This window comes from Perissodus microlepis, chromosome 3, assembly GCF_051167445.1.
Source record: "Perissodus microlepis isolate ML-2025 ecotype Zambia chromosome 3, ASM5116744v1, whole genome shotgun sequence".
Lineage (NCBI taxonomy): Eukaryota > Metazoa > Chordata > Actinopteri > Cichliformes > Cichlidae > Perissodus > Perissodus microlepis.
Window position 1 is genome coordinate 27,870,897 of NC_140463.1, and position 16,372 is coordinate 27,887,268.

The 16,372-nt window shown below is 37.7% G+C and overlaps 1 protein-coding gene across 2 annotated transcripts; it reads right to left on the bottom strand.

Annotated features, from left to right (window-relative positions):
- Nucleotides 1-243: 243 nt before the first annotated feature.
- LOC146390959 (uncharacterized) lies at nucleotides 244-16,372 on the bottom strand. Of its 2 annotated transcripts, XM_084923860.1 has the most exons (13): nucleotides 16,308-16,372; nucleotides 7,107-7,142; nucleotides 6,634-6,900; nucleotides 5,912-6,178; nucleotides 5,549-5,827; nucleotides 4,258-4,371; nucleotides 4,115-4,130; nucleotides 3,935-4,020; nucleotides 3,717-3,767; nucleotides 2,316-2,375; nucleotides 2,027-2,086; nucleotides 1,808-1,873; nucleotides 244-1,668 (listed from the first exon to the last, which is right to left on the bottom strand). In XM_084923860.1, exons 1-13 carry the CDS (start codon nucleotides 16,342-16,344, stop codon nucleotides 1,664-1,666), a joined length of 1,344 nt encoding a protein of 447 aa, XP_084779986.1. In that variant the 5' UTR covers nucleotides 16,345-16,372; the 3' UTR covers nucleotides 244-1,663. The 2 variants fall into 2 exon arrangements, with proteins under 2 accessions (XP_084779986.1, XP_084779985.1); XM_084923859.1 differs by having other exon boundaries at nucleotides 244-1,873.

Here is a 16,372-nt window from a genome sequence, read left to right on the forward strand (position 1 = left end):
CCAACCTTCCGATCAAAAATACAATTATTTGTTGGTTACCTCTGAAAATTGATATCAGAGGTATATAGGCTCCTATTTTTAACAGAGTAAATCCTGTAGTCAGACTGTACATAAAGTTATAATTTCTGTCCTTTTCTTTCCATGTACAGTTGTGGGGTTTATGAATATCCCCACCCTAAGCTATGTATGATCTAATGCCACTTTACTTCCTTTGCTGGTTTAGAACACAAGCATTTGAGTCAATTTAAATCAGTTTTGTTTATTTAACAACAATTCACAATAACAGTCACCTTAATATGCTTTATTTTGTAAGTTAAACACCCTGCAATAAACAACAAGCACCTGGTAACAGCTGAGAGGAAGAACTAAGTCTGACACTGACAGAAAATAAAACTGCCTCTGCAGGCAGCTTACTTAAAATAAAAAGAACAAAAAGTTGATCTTTTCCTAAAACTGTTAAAAGAAGAAAAACAATTTTATAGAAATATGTCAAGTGATGCTTAATTCATCCAGGAGAAAATAAACATGTATGCTTATCATACACATCAAATGATTTTAGACAAGACACAGAAAACATCTGTAAATATGCACTGCTCAAAAAAAATTAAAAGAATTACTTTTAATTCAAGTAAAGCATCACACCACTTAGACATCTCTGCTCTGTGAAGTAGCAAAACATGCAGTTAACAAAAGGTGCATCCCAAATCAGGAATCATTTTACAACTAGAGGTCACTGGCATTTTTTCCTTTCCCATATTTTCTATCTGTCTTTTTCACTAGTTTTACTTTTGGCTAGAGTGATCATCGTTACTGGTAGGATGAGATGAGACAATCCCTGGATGCTACAGAGATTGTACAGGCAGTCTAGCTTCTCTAGGTTGCCAGTTCAATGTGTGCAATTGTCAGGTTTGCTAGCACAGTCTCAAGAGTTTGTCACCCATTGTCAGATCCTACGCTGGTGCCTGTGGGTCCTGGGTTTCTCCTGGTATGACAATGCCGAGCTTCATGTGGCGAGAGTATGCAGGCAGTTCCCGGAGGATTAAGGAATTGATACCACTGACTGGTTCCCACACTCGCCTGACCAAAATCCAACTGGGACATTATGCTCCTCTCCATCTGAAGCTGCCAGGTTGCAGCTCAGACTGTCCAGGAGCTCAGATGCCCTTGTCCAGATCTGGGAGGAGATCCCCAGGACACCATCATCTCTTGTGGAGTATGCTCCAAAATTGTCAGGAAAGCATACAAGTCCATGGAAGACAAACTGACTACTCAGTATAATTTTGAGTTGGTGCAATGAAATTTCAACAAAATGGTCTACATCATTTTTTTTTCACTTTGATGTGTATCAAAATTCAGCCCCCTGTAGGTTGATTATTTTGATTTCAAGATGTTGTTTATTTGTATTTGTATTTATTTATTTATTATTTATTTTATTTATTTAGCAGTGAACATGTAACAACACTTGCAGTTCAGTGAATGTTCATGTGTGCGAAGCATCCTGGTCTCAAAGCCAGATTATCACTTGGGCTATTATGATGAAAGATTTTACTTATTTTACTTTATTTTATAAAACAGTGCATAATCTCAATTTCTCTAATGCTCTCTTAAATTCAAATGAAACTCAGTTTTGTCACTGATCCAGTTGGTTTTGCAGATCTTGTTATTAATCTGAAAGAAATGATGCAGCATAATTCAGTCATTAAAGGTGATTTGGAACTAAATTTACTCCCTAAAAACTTGAGTACTTGAGTTCATCGTTACAGCAACAAATCACAACATGTAAGCTATTTTATTTCTGCACAGTTACCCAGAGCTGTTTGTGATTTAACTTCAGAATAAACTGTTTCATCAGCTGCTGCAGGAGCTGGTTTTCCTGCAAAGAAATGATTTGTCAAATGTCATTGCAAGTGCCTCTTTGTTCAAAGTGACAACTTGATTTATTTTTACAACTTTTTCTTCTTGTGTAAAAATAATTAAAACTCGAAGCAAGCATGAAATTAGGTACTTATTTTATTACATTACTTACCTTTGTGTCTCTTCGGTTTCGCTTTATTGTAATTGACCTGTGCATACAACAGGCTGTCATCTAAAAGAAGATGGACAGATGATCAGGATAAAAAGCTTCAGTTCAACCCTCCTCCACCCCTGGTCATTAAAGTCAGTGATTCTACAATCCAGTGAGGGAAATTTATGTATTTATGTAACCAATATCATCACTACCCTCTTAAAATGATGAAATAATGGTGTAGTCAATGAGGATTGCTTGATGCATAAAAAACAAGAAAAAAGAAAAAAAATCTTATTACTTCACTCACCGTTGTCTTTCTTGGTTTTAGCTCTATCGTGGGAGACCTGTGCATACAACACACTGCCATCTGAAAGAGGACGGACAGATGATCAGGATAAAAAAAAAAGGGTGAAGTGTGTTAATTTTTCATTACATTCATATCTCTGTCAGTCGACACCACACTGATCATCTAAACCTATTGAAGGTCTATTAAAGATGAGATGTTTCTGTCATGTATAAAAACATTTCTATGAAAACCTGTTAGCCCTCAATTCAGTTTCACATCAGCTCAACCCTCCTTCATCCCTGCTCAGCACGACCCTTTCACTAAGCTCAAATCCAAACCTTAAGGATCACTCTTCACTTTTCCTCCATCTCTGTCAGAACCTAAATTCCAGTGAGGGAATGTAGCTCATACCATTTATGTCCTTTGAAAACAATAATCTGATCTAATCAACAGCCTCCTCACATGTTTCTTCTATTCTCTTATTTCTGATAAGAACAGGGTTGAAATGAATTACATGCAATGCTTATAGGTGAAAATATTACACTCACACTAATATAATAATAATGTTTATTACATATCTACATACCTACATGCTAGATAGTACAGAGGTAAAAAAAAAAAAAGGAATTTTATTGAACTATACCAAAATCTACCAAACCGACATAACACAGAGTGAGATAAACATCAAGGATAACAATTTGTCTATTTAGGAAGTGTAAACCCATCTGAATCCGTTTTAGCTGCTTTGGTGCAAATCAAAGTGACAAGAGGTGCACTGGAGAGGCAACAACAAGGCAACTGCCAAAAAATAAGTGTTTGTACAGGTGGTGGCCACAGGTCATCGCTCTCTCCTTATCCCTCCTCACTTATTTTTCTCTAGTTTTCCTTTGTGCTACTGTTCACCTGAGTGGCACGTTGCTGGGCTGTGGTATTAGTTAAGGATGTTAGTCTCTCAGGTTATAAACAGGGAGTCTGTTTCTTATAGTTTGACCAGAAACATGCACATGCTGCTTGGTTAAAGCCCTTATGGCCCCGATGCTCAGCTCTGCTTGTGTTACAGATCATCTCCTAATATGTCACAGCACTTTCCTGAGAGTGCGCTGAATGTGTCGCCCTGAACGAGCTGGTCTACCTGAATGGACTGCAGGTGGTGTACCATCTCATACTACCAGTGGTGACAGGAACACCAGCAAAAAGCAAAACTAGAAAACAATCAGTCAGGAGGAATGAGATGGATTCATAAAACAGATTCACAGTGGTTTACGTTTTGTAGGACAGACTGGTCTTAAAGTTACACCGGAAGGACCAGGTGTCCAACTTCTTTAAATTCTTATCTGTGTGCAGCTGATTTCTAAAACTTCCATGTTTAAACATAAATAATCACATAGTCTTCATATGTCAATGCTACTGTATCTACTTTACCATTTTGTGTGTCATCGTGGTCTTTGATTGATTCATAAACACAAGCATCACCTACAAAAACAAGCCAATGATAGGTTAAAAAATGAAATTCTTATGTATGAATTTGATCATCTTCTAAAGCAGCAAACTAGAAACGGATAAATTGGACTTGGAGTTTGAAAATCTGTCAGTAAATAAATAAAGCAACAACAATAAAACTTGTCATGGATCAGGCTGACCTCGAAGAGTAGAAGCATGTTGACTGTGTTGAGCTTCATCCTTGATCACGTGGTTCATTGCAGAGCTCTGATTTGTGCTCCGAGTCCTGGTGGAACAAAAAGAAAAAGTAGTAAACCTGTAGATTTAATAAGAAACACAGGATGTAGTTCTAGTACAGGAGAGGGGAGATTCTAACCAACCTGGTAAAGAATGAATCTGGAAGAAAAGAAAATTTCAGTGTTATATAGTAAATTGTTCTGGTACATGGAGCGTTGAAGATACATATGTGAATTTTATTATTTACATCATATCTAGTTTAATATCAGATGGTTAATGGTCTCACCCTTTGACTGTTTGAAGCGACACAACAGCAGCAGAAGAAGAATCAGTAAAATTCCACAAACAAGTCCAACGATCAAAGGAGTGAGAAATGAAGAGCTTTCAGGCTCAGGTGCTGCTGTAATAATACCAGGTTTTAATTAGATGTATTTATACAGATTTATCCACATAATTTAGGAACATTTTAAAACCTAAAAATATAGTACTATTTACAATATCACTATTCCTAATAAAAAGTAAAAAGATTGCACTTGTTTTACACCATCCTGCTCTCTGGTGATTATTTACCTGAATAGCGATACAAAAGAAACTTTGATCTGAATGTCACATCATCTGTTCATCACTCCTATCTCATATCATTTTGATTAGTTTGTCATTTCTATGGAAAATCACGTGAGAAAGAAAATTTTATCTTCTCAACATGGAGTAGGACTGGACTGGACAAGAAATTGGCCCTGGCACTTTTGGCCCAGGTGGCCCAGCGTGACCCCCCACCACGATGCCGCCCTGGGCAACCGCCCGTGTTGCCCGTATCAAAAACCGCTACTGTGTCTGGCACTACTTCCTCCCACATTTCTGCTTCATGCGCGTGAAAATTGCATATTTTAAAGCACGACCAGTTCGCTTTGAACGTGCTTCGAGGTGCGAATGTGCACGCGACCAGCTAGGGGCGTCTGGCACTTTTTGGTCGCGTCTATCACGTTTGGTGTGAACGCACTGTAACAGAAAAGACCAGGATATGCTGAGTAATTGCATATGAGAGCATGAGAGTGGGAATGGATGTCTGTATCTCTGTGTGCCTGTTTGTCTGTGTCTGTATGTCAGGTTGGGTATCAGACGCCACCTCTCTGGGGACATCTCAGGCCCTCCAAGGTATGGAGGCATATCTCCCCCCACCACTTCCCCTGCAAGTGGAAGACGCCCTGGTTCTTTGTGTCCGGGGATGGGCATCAAGGTATGCACCGGCTCACTCCTGGTGGCTGCTTGTCGGGGCCTGGAGCCTGGGGCAGCTTGTTTTGTCTTTTTTCTTTCTCAACAGGTGATCCAGGTGATTGATATATGTATTTTTGTCTGTTTGTTTTGTTGGTTTTTGTTTTTTGCCCTTTATCACAGTTCCTCTTCACCGCCTTTTTTCTTTCCCTCTTTCTTTCTCCCTTTTCTTTTCCCCAGTCAAGTCTGTCCCGTATTTAGCAAGTGAAAATAAAATAAAATAAAATAAACAATAAAATGTGAATCAAATAGGCCAATACGGCAAGGCTGGGATGGTCCGGGCTCACACAACAAACATGACTTACTTGATCCTGACAATGTGAAGGCTTCACTCCACTCTGTTGAAGAATATGAGTCATCTCTGCGTCGACTCTTACACATGTAGTCTCCACTGCTGGACTCAGAAACTCTGAATGTCACATCATTATTGTGTGTCCACTGTGTGGGTGTCCTGGGTCCTCTCCATTCATACTCCCACTCAGTGGTTTCACCTCCTTCCTGCACCTCACATGTCAGAGTGATCGTCTCACCTCTGAATATCTGAGGCCAGTTGGGTTGTTGTTTTACAACAACTTTATTGGAAACTGTTTACACATATTAACAGTTGAGATACAAATAGAAACATGTAGTCCAAAAAATAAATTTTTAAAAAGAATTACTGAACTCACAGGTTATCTCAATGGTGACATCATCACTTATATCAGTATAGTAAACTGGGTTTCCTCTTGTTCCTCTGCAGCTGTAGATTCCTCCTTGAGATACTCTGATATCTCTGTTTTGTTGATCTCTGATTTGAACGTCAGAGGTTGTTTGGGTTCGTCTGAACCACTCATATTTCCATCCATCAGAGCTCTGCACAGAGCAGGTCAGTGTCACACTACCCTCTACTGGTATGATTGTTGTTCCTGCTGTCAGTGTGGCCCTGGGTTTATCTGCTGTTATGAAAGAGGAAGAAAAATAAGTATGGGATTCATTATAAAAACATAGGAACATTAAAAACAATACAGTTTATATTTATGTTTATATTTGTAGATCTCTAAATAACCACGGTCTAAATGTTTGTCCATTCTATAGCCCTGAATGTAAACTAATGCTGGTTAGTTGGTTTAGATAACAGTAATATCATCACTTTAAACTTCATGAAGCTTGTTTCTTCTTTTCCTTTAGAAATGTAATTTAATTTAATTTCATCCACGATTGACTCTGTTGTTAAAACTCAATTTGTTAATTTTGTTAATGACAACTTGCAGAGTCTGTGAGTATTGACGCACTGACTTTACAGTGGTCCTGGTTAAAGTTCAAGTTTCAATGACAAATTTAATTAAATGTTGTTCAGTTGAGTATTTGAACAGGGATCATACATTTATGCTGTCGGTCACTTAAGACTTACCTAATACAGTTATAGAGACAGTATTACTGTTCTTTTTATCATGTGAGCTCTTCCTGTCACCAATGCACTGATATTCACCACTGTCATGTGTAGATGTAATTTCTAATTTGGAGTCTTTGTTTGTCCTGTAGGAGAAAACTTCTTGACCATCCCTGTTGGTTTTGTAATACCAGTCAGTGTCTTCTCCTTCATTCATGTCACATTTGAAGGTAACAAACTCTCCGATGAAAAAACTGGACGATTTGGGTTCAATAGTTAACACAGCATCTAGAATCCAACACAACCACACAGTTAACAATCTGAAACACTTTATGTACTGTTGAAGGCACAACCTTTGTTTATATTCACAAAATTATAAATAAATAAATAAATAAATAAAAAGAAAAAATGTAAAGTGCTTAAGACTGAAACAGTAGTATGTAAACAGAAGTAAGATAAATGAAAAACAAAAAAAGTGAAAAGTGTTTTGTCACCTTGAGCGTGTCCAGTGCAGAGAAGCGTACAGAGCACTAAAATAAAGACAGAAACGTCAGACATTATCAAAGTAGCGACACTCAAATATGTCTCTGTAGGTTGTCAATCATCATAAAACAGGAAACAGAGGATGACAACACAAGTTTGACAACATGAACCAGAAGACAGGAAACATGACAGGCTAACACAGAAGACCTAAGTGAAACATAACTAAACTAAACTTAACGCAACCAAAGGCAACCAGGTACCTACCCCTGGTTTATTATTACTAGTCTTATTTTTTGTGGATCTGTATTTCTAGCTTTAGTTGTTGTTTGTTTTGTGATTTCTAGTTCTTGGGTTTTGTTCCTGTGCCCCTCATGTTTACTGTAAGATAGATAGATAGAGAGAGAGAGAGAGAGAGAGAGAGAGAGAGAGAGAGAGAGAGAGAAAGAGAGAGATAGAGAGAGAGATAGTGTGCTGCCACTGCTGGGGTGCAGTAGCTCCACCGCCCCACTAGGGGGAGGAAGCGGGTTTGTGTACTCAAGTTTCTCTAGTAAATATAGGGCTTTGGAGCGTGATGTCACGGGGGTGGGCGTGGAAAGGATTTTGGCCCGATCCGCCATTTTGGGGGTCTAAGTTTTTTTTTTTTTTTTTAAATTAAACTTTATTTAAAAACAACAGTACAACATACAAGGCACCATCATTAATCCGATTATGTTACATCCTCGGTTGAGCATTATAGCAAAAAAACAAACAAACAAACAAACAAACAAAACGAACAAAAAAACAACAACAATAAGCACAAAGCTAAAAGAGTTAGCACAAAAAGAAAGAACAGTCATTGAAGGATTTGAACCAAAGGCAAAAAATAACATGAGCAAAAAAAGGGCAGTCATGATTATAAAATAGGGAGTTTTTGTTTTTTTGTTTTTTTTTAACATAGGTTAAATTCTTTAAATAAAACAACAAGTTCATGGGCTTTCTTGTTATTCACAAGTTTCAGCGATTTAGCCCAGAGTCTAAAGTCATTCAGCCATCTGTTTATACATGGTTTAGCTTTAAAGTATCTGCATTTGTGAATAAAATTTTTTCCCATTGACAAAAACGTCCTAATCAGCAGGTCAAAATCTGCATTCTCAGCAAGTATTCCAAATTTTATTACTGTCACCGTCAAATGTGGTAACTGAATTCTCCTGGACTGTAGCCAGCTCCACATGTCAGTCCAGAAGGAGTGCACTGATTCACAGTTGAAAAACAAGTGATCCAGACTTTCAATATCATTTTCACAAAATGTGCAGGCGTTCACATCTAAGTTAAATTTCCGTCTTAAGAATTCATTGGTTGGATAAACCTCATTAATGATTTTAAAGTGAACCTCTTTTACTTTAGGAGAAAGAGGAAGTGAAATATACTTTTTTCTTATCGCCTTAACCTCCCTGGTCTCAAATTCTTTAAGGATATAATTTCTTTTAACCGGATTAGGGCAAATTTCGTTTATCAAAATATTCCTGATCACTTTGTTTGTAAACCTGCTGTCACCAAATTCAACTCCAGCTATGCAGAGCTGCCTCAGTCCAGGAGAAATTTTAGAGTGCACAATATCTTCTTTTATCATTGATCTCAAAGGGACTGGAATGGCTTTCACTAGGGATTTATATCTCTTAGCAGTACATCTTACATCAAATTTCTCACAAAACGTCTCATGTTTTAATAAGACCCCATTATCATCCATAAAATGAGCTACAGGCCAAATCCCTTTAGATCTCCATTCATCCATGTACACAGATTTCCTACACAAACGGATATACCTGTTGTTCCATATAGGGGTATTGTGAGGAGTAAAGTTATGTTTGTAGATTAATTTCCAGTAGAGAAGGACCTGCTGATGGAAAGCTGAGAGTTTAACAGGTAACGAACTGCAATCAAAGTCACAACGTAACAAAAAGTCTATTCCACCCATTTTGCCAAAAATCACACTGGGAATAATATTCCAAAAGGAATTTTTGTTCCTAATGAAAGATCTTAACCATTTCAATTTTAGTACACCATTCATAACATCAAAGTCAATGGCATTAGCCCCACCCTCTTCATAATTCTTAATCATATCATTTTTCTTTATATAATGACATTTGTTCCTCCATATGAACCTAAAATTAAGATTATTTATAGATTTAATTAGTTTTGGAGATATGGGCAGAGAAAAGGCTGGATAGATTAGTCTGGATAGACTGTCCATTTTGGTTAGCAAGATTCTCCCAAACAGAGTTATGTCCCTTTGCAGCCACCTGTTTAAAATTGACTTACACTTTTCTATATTGGAACAGATATTCTTATTTTCTGTTGATGTCTTATCCTTGCAAATTACAATTCCCAGATACTTAACCTCTTTTTTGATCTGTATATTATTTATTGCTTGCAGGGTACACTCATGCAGAGCTAGAATTTTGCATTTATTAATATTCAGCTGTAGGCCAGAAGCTTTGGAGAAGTGGTTGATCACCTGTAAGGCTAAAGGAATCTGGTCCTCATTTTTTAAGAACAGGGTGGTATCATCTGCGAGCTGACTGATTATTATCTGTTCACCCATCACAGTTAACCCCTCAATGTGACTGTTTTTAATCAAAATAGACAACAGCTCAGCAACCATGATGAACAGAAGTGGTGAGCTGCTACATCCCTGCCTTATCCCTCTATTAACCTCAAACCTTGAACATGTATCATGTTCTAGCAAAACAGAGCTGTTAATGTCATTATATAGCATCTCTATAACATTGATAAATTCCTCTCCAAAACCAAAAGACTGCAGAGTTTTTAATATGAACGTATGTTCAACTGAGTCAAATGCTTTGTAAAAATCCAAGAACAGGATGTATCCTCTCTCTTGGATTAATTCACTGTACTCAAGGAGGTCCAAAACCAGCCTAATATTGTTATGAATTAGTCTTCCTTTCAAAAAACCTGATTGTGTTTCACTGATAATGTTTGAGATGCCTTTCTTTAGCCTCTCAGCTACAGCTCCAGACAGGATCTTATAGTCAGTGTTTAGTAAGGTGATGGGTCTTAAATTGTCTAAAATTATTTTATCCTTACCCGATTTAGGAATCAGGGTTATCAACCCTTGTTTCATGCTCGGCATCAGTTCTTTTTTCTCTATCGATTCCTTTAATGCATCAAACAATAAAGTTCTTAGGTCCTTCCAGAAGAATTGATAAAAATTAGTAGTGAGTCCATCTGTCCCTGGGGACTTGTTTAATGCCATTTTCATGACCACCAAATCCAGTTCCTCAATTTTAAACTCTGAATCACACAGATCTTTGAAAGGCTTGTCAATACATGGGATGAGATTATGAATCTTATCAAAGAAACTATCAGAATCAGCTGCTGAATATTCTGAGGAGTACAATTTGGAATAAAAAGTGAAGACTTCCTTTTCAATCTTTCTGAAATCTTTACATTCAGTCCCATTTATCAACAAGCTTGAGATTAGATTTCTCTGCTGTCTACACTTTTCCAGCTTACTAAAATATGATGAGTTCTTTTCACCTGCCTCAATCCACTTGGCTCTCGATCTTATAAAGGCACCGTGGGCTTTCTCTAGGTAAAGATCGTCTAATTTAGTTTGTAACGCCATCAATTTATTCGTCTCTTGCACGTTTAGTTTTTCTTTACTACAGCACTGAGTTATTTCACGAAGTAAATTACTTTCATATTCCCGTTTTTCCCTGTTCAGTTCTTTGCAGAATTTTATAGTGAATTCTCTGATTTTGAATTTAACAAATTCCCATTTCTGTATATTACCCACTACTGAGTCATCATTTTTTATATCTGTAATTATATGTCTAATTTTATCACAATACTTGTCCTTATTTAAAAGGCTGGCATTAAATTTCCAATATCCCCTGCTACTACGTCTCATCCTTGTTGGTTCTAAGACAAGATCGATGAAACAGTGATCAGAAAGGGGTGCTTTGGAGATTTTAGATTGTGAAGTACACCTCAAAATGTCATCGCTCACTAACCAATAATCAAGTCTTGACCTGCTTTCTCCATTAGGTTTAAACCAAGAATAATTCTTAACTCCAGGATTCAAACTTCTCCAAATGTCTGTAAAATTATTATCACTAGAAAAGTTCTCAATAATGTTATTCTGTTGCCTCCTTCCTAAGCGAGGAGGCCATCTGTCCATCCATTCATCTGGTGTCATGTTCCAGTCTCCTCCTACTAGGATGTAATCTGTGGGGTACATAACTTTAAACTCTGAAATAACATTTGTTAGATTTTCCAATAGACTTTTATTTTGACCCTCATTATTATGTCCATAAAGATTTGTAACAATTAGAAATATACCTTCGCTCTTCAAGACTGCAGTTAACCAATGACCCTCACTATCAGCTTTATATGTTATAATCTCCCCTGGGAACTTATTAAAACAAATCGCCACACCTCCAGATCTGTTAGATCCATGACTGAAAAGAATCTTGTCTCCCCACTGATTAGCCCAAAAGGTAGCATCGGCATCCACAGAGTGAGTTTCTTGTAAAAACAGACAATGACATTTTTGCCCCTTGCAAAACAAAAAAAGTGCCTTTCTCTTAACAATTTCCTTCAAACCCCGAACGTTTAATGAACCAAAAGAAATTTTTGAGTGAACCATAATAAGAATATGCTAAGAAAATAACTTTTTTAAAAAAAAGAAAAGAAAAATATATAAATATGAGTTTAAATTGTAACACTTGTCACCAACTCAGTGACTAATGATCTTTAACTTTAAGTAGAACTCTTTTGTCCCATTAATAATATTCCACTGTATACAGTCTTACATCAAGTCTTTCATTCAACGTCAACGATCCTCCGTCCTTCGATGTATCCATGAGGACCCCGGAAAAAGGCCCGTTTCCCAGCCCGTCTGGCTTGTTCAATTTGCGGCCACAGCCGCCTCCTCTCCTCCCAGTCCTCCCGCGGCAGTACCTCAGCGAAGTGGAAACCCCCGTTCTTACAGACAGCCGAATCTTTGGTGCGACGCCAAATCTCCTCTTTTACATGTCTCAGAGCAAACAGAATGATGATATGTCGGACCTTGTTCTCAATCTTCTTCCCAACTCTATGCACCACATCCACAGATTCTTCAAGCTTTGATATCATATCAGGTGCGATCTTGCCAAGAATTCCAATAACCAGCGATCTGACATCTTCATCTCTTTTCTCTTCTAATCCTTTAATCCGGAGGCACCACCTCATTTTGTACCTTTCTTGCTCTCTCACTCTCTCCTTGAGATCGTAGTTATCTTTGGTCAACTGCTCGTTTCGTCTCTCCAACTCTTTAACCTTTTGTTTACATTCTTTCACCTCCTCCGAGTTGAACTGAACCGCTTTGGCTAGGCTGGCTAGCATCGTACTAGCTTGCTTGCATTGCACACTCAGGTCAGCTAGCTGCTCGTCCACTCTTTTTTCAAGGTTTAGAATCGCTTTCAATATAGTAGCATTGGAGACTTCGTCACTTTCACTTATCTCTGCTGACTTAGCTTTCTTTTCTGCAGGCTTCTTACAAGGTGTAGATGGAACCGAATCGTTGCCCCGTTCCCTTTTGCTCATCACCGCTACGTCCATTGCTACGTAGTCATGATCCGTACCTTCTCTGCTGTCTTCCTTTCCATCACATGGCGATGTTGTTTCTTGTTTTTTGAGGTCGAGTTTGAATTTAGCAGGTTTAACTATACTTGGGGCAGTCATTTTACTACTTTCGAGTGGAAACACTAATGAACACAAAGTAAATTCTGGGACAAGTTCAACGAGCTCCTAATTCGTGCGACTGCTCAACACGCCATCTTGCGCCACCCCTGGTCATTTTGGGGGTCTAAGTGAAAAAGGAGCGAAAGCATAGCCATGGTTCGTTCTTGCTGTGTGGTCGGCTGCAATGTTCGATCGCACGACCGGCAAGAGAATAAGCTTGAAAAGGGTTTGTCTTTTCATTCTTTCCCAACCTGGAAGCAACATGAGGCAGCTCGTGTATCGATGTTACCAAACGAAGGCGTCTAGCCTGGATAGCAGCTGTGAGATGAGCTGATATCCAGTTCTCTTCCATCTCCAAATATCTGTTGGTGCTCCAGACATTTTCATTCCGGTAAGTTCTAAATATGTTCATATCACTCTTTATAGCCTATTAGTTTTATTTTCGATGCGCTCTGAGCTCATAGCAAATCAGAACAAACATCCTACTGAGTGATTTTGCAGAACTACCTTCTATTTATAGAGTTGCTAATTATTTGGCATTATTGCAGCAAACCAGCCTATGAAATGGATGAAACATCATGACTGGGTTCCAGTGCTACACAAGGGACCTGCTTCAAACATACCACCATGCCAATCAGATTACTTCTTCCATGTGAGGGTGAAGAGGTGACCCTTCTGGATAAGATGGTGAAGGTTTGCTGCGTTTGCTGAACAGTGTGATAATAAAACCAGGGAAAAATGAAACCTGCTCCTGTTAAATATTCTTAAGTCTTTTGCTGTATAAATAGCGGTATTTTTTCAAAAGATACAGTAAATAAAGTAATGTTAGTAGTGGGTGATATCATGTAAACACTGTCATGATTTTATGTAAACATTTTGTCATTTGTAAACTATAAATGATGGATTCTACACTGTAACGGATGTGATGTTCTATAAAGTGGTTTTAATTTAATAAAAAAAGAGGCAAAAATTAGTTTGTTTCTTTATTCAACTTTTGAACAGTGGTACTCAGTCAGTACATATTCAGTAAATGCAAATTAGTTACACGGCAGTGCACTACAGGCATAAATCTAGACCCCTAGATAAAACATTAAGCATTATAGCAGTAGCAGGTGGGATTTTTCTTTTTTGAGGATGGCTCCTTTTACCTGTCACTACGGATGGTCTGTTTATGTTTTGATCAAGAGCCTTTTTTTGGGCAGCTGAAGAGGAGAAGTCTATCTTATGGCCAACCACTGGCTGTATCTTGGTCACATTACCCAGCAAAACCCAGTATGCAGGTTCATCTGTAACAGTCCTTGTGCCACAGTTCAACACTGTTGCGTCTACTTTAAACAGAAGAGCAGTGACGTGGGTGCAGGTCTCTGGGACTCCGGCCATACAGGTGCAGTGGGCGGCTTCAACCTTCCCTGTGATGCTCACAGTGACCCATGGCTGCAATGCTGGTTCATTCAGTCTTTGAGAGTGCAGGACCTGAAACACACACAAAGTTAATTTAAAGACAAAAACTATGAGCCAAGGCAGACATAAATGTCTTTAATCTACTTTATCATAAATGTAACAAAGTGTTTAGAAAGTTAGCACATACATGTAATTTTTCATTTTTTTATGTATCCATCTATAGAACGCTGCATGTTATAGTGTAAATCTGCCTGTTCTCTGTCAGAAACCTGCCTGCAGAAAATGAACCTAAAGTATGTAATGCAAGGATGTCATCACTTTAGAGATGGAGAAAGCATAAAGTGACAATTATGAATCACTCAATATGATAAGGAGATTCTGCAGGTCATTGATCAATGTATAAAATTAAAATAAAATGTATTTTTAGTGACACAAGATACAAATATGGAAGCAAGATGTATAATTAGAATTATTTATAATAAACATTAATAAATCATTGCAATTTCTTTAACCATAGAGAATAACTAAATCCTTCAGGACAATGTCACATCAATGCACTGAACTCACTATGTTATCCACCTAACAGCTTCCACATGTTCTCACTGTAATTTCCCCTCATGAATGAATTTATGCTGCACTAATGTGAATGTTTGCAGGGAAATCAAACGCATTTTACTCGCAGTACTCGAATTGACTTACCTTTGTTTGAATGACGACTTGTACGCGCTGACTACACAGATAAGGTACGAACTATGTCAGGCTACGTCAATAGCGGTTGGTCTTCAGGGTTTCTACTCCACGGCCGTATTTCATACGGGTCCACATTTCCAATGCACGCTATTTTCTGCAAGTACAGCTGCTTCGCCTCTGGACGAAATCGGTCTCTATACAGTTCATTCTCTTTTGAGCTGCTTTTAAGCATCTTGTAATCGTCGTTCCAACACAGTGTGTTTGTTTTGATTCGTAGACTATGGGCTCAAAATGTGGTCATAAATATTTTGTACTTGTAAAAAAGATTTGTGTGTGCGTAAAAAAGATTTGTATGTGTAAAAAGAATTTGTGTGTGCGTAAAAAAAATTTGTATGTGTAAAAAAGATTTGTGTGTGCGTAAAAAAGATTTGTATGTGTAAAAAAGATTTGTGTGTGCGTAAAAAAAATTTGTATGTGTAAAAAAGATTTGTGTGTGCGTAAAAAAGATTTGTATGTGTAAAAAGAATTTGTGTGTGTGTAAAAAAGATTTGTATGTGTAAAAAAGATTTGTGTGTGCGTAAAAAAAATTTGTATGTGTAAAAAAGATTTGTGTGTGCGTAAAAAAGATTTGTATGTGTAAAAAGAATTTGCGTGTGTGTAAAAAAGATTTGTATGTGTAAAAAGAATTTGTGTGTGTGGGTTTTACAGTAAAAAATATAACTTTTTTCTACTCGGATTTTGAAATTTTTGTCTGGATTTAGATCAATTGTGCTAATATAGTATACCAAAATCCAAAAAAAACCCTCAAATTTCAGATATTTGAGGTTGTGCTGAAAATAATGATACCAAACGAAGCAAGATAAACAGTTTTTAAAGGTGAAATATAGAGGTAAAATCAAAAGAAGTCAAAAACAGCCAATTATACCCTGGACCCCAGAGGGTTAAGTCCTGTGTTTCTTTCTGTCATTTGTCATGTCGCACACTCATAATGCTGTGTGTTTCTTTCCTGTTCCAAGTCAATTCCTAGTTTTCAGTTTCCGGTTTATTTTCCAGTGTTTGAGTTTCTAGTTTTGCTTTGTATTTGGATGAGAAGTTTTCCAGCGTTAAAGCTATCGTTTTGAGTTTACTCCTCTGTTTACGAGTCCACTTGGGTCCAACATCCTGCCTGCCACACAGCAAACCATGACAATAAATCTTTCTTAGATAAACTAAACCAGCTCCACACACCGACTCAGATTAGAGTGAACCATCAAAAAACATATTAATAACAAAACATGAGTCTTCTGATCACATGACCTGAAATGGTACAAATAACTCATATTCTGTTCTTCTTACTAAAACATCCTTATCAATCAGTATTAATCAAACAATAGATGTAATAGATGTGATGTACTCACAGAATAGGCCCAGCTCACAGAGCAAAGTGGCTCCCATCCTCACATCCAGCAGTGACACGTCTGAA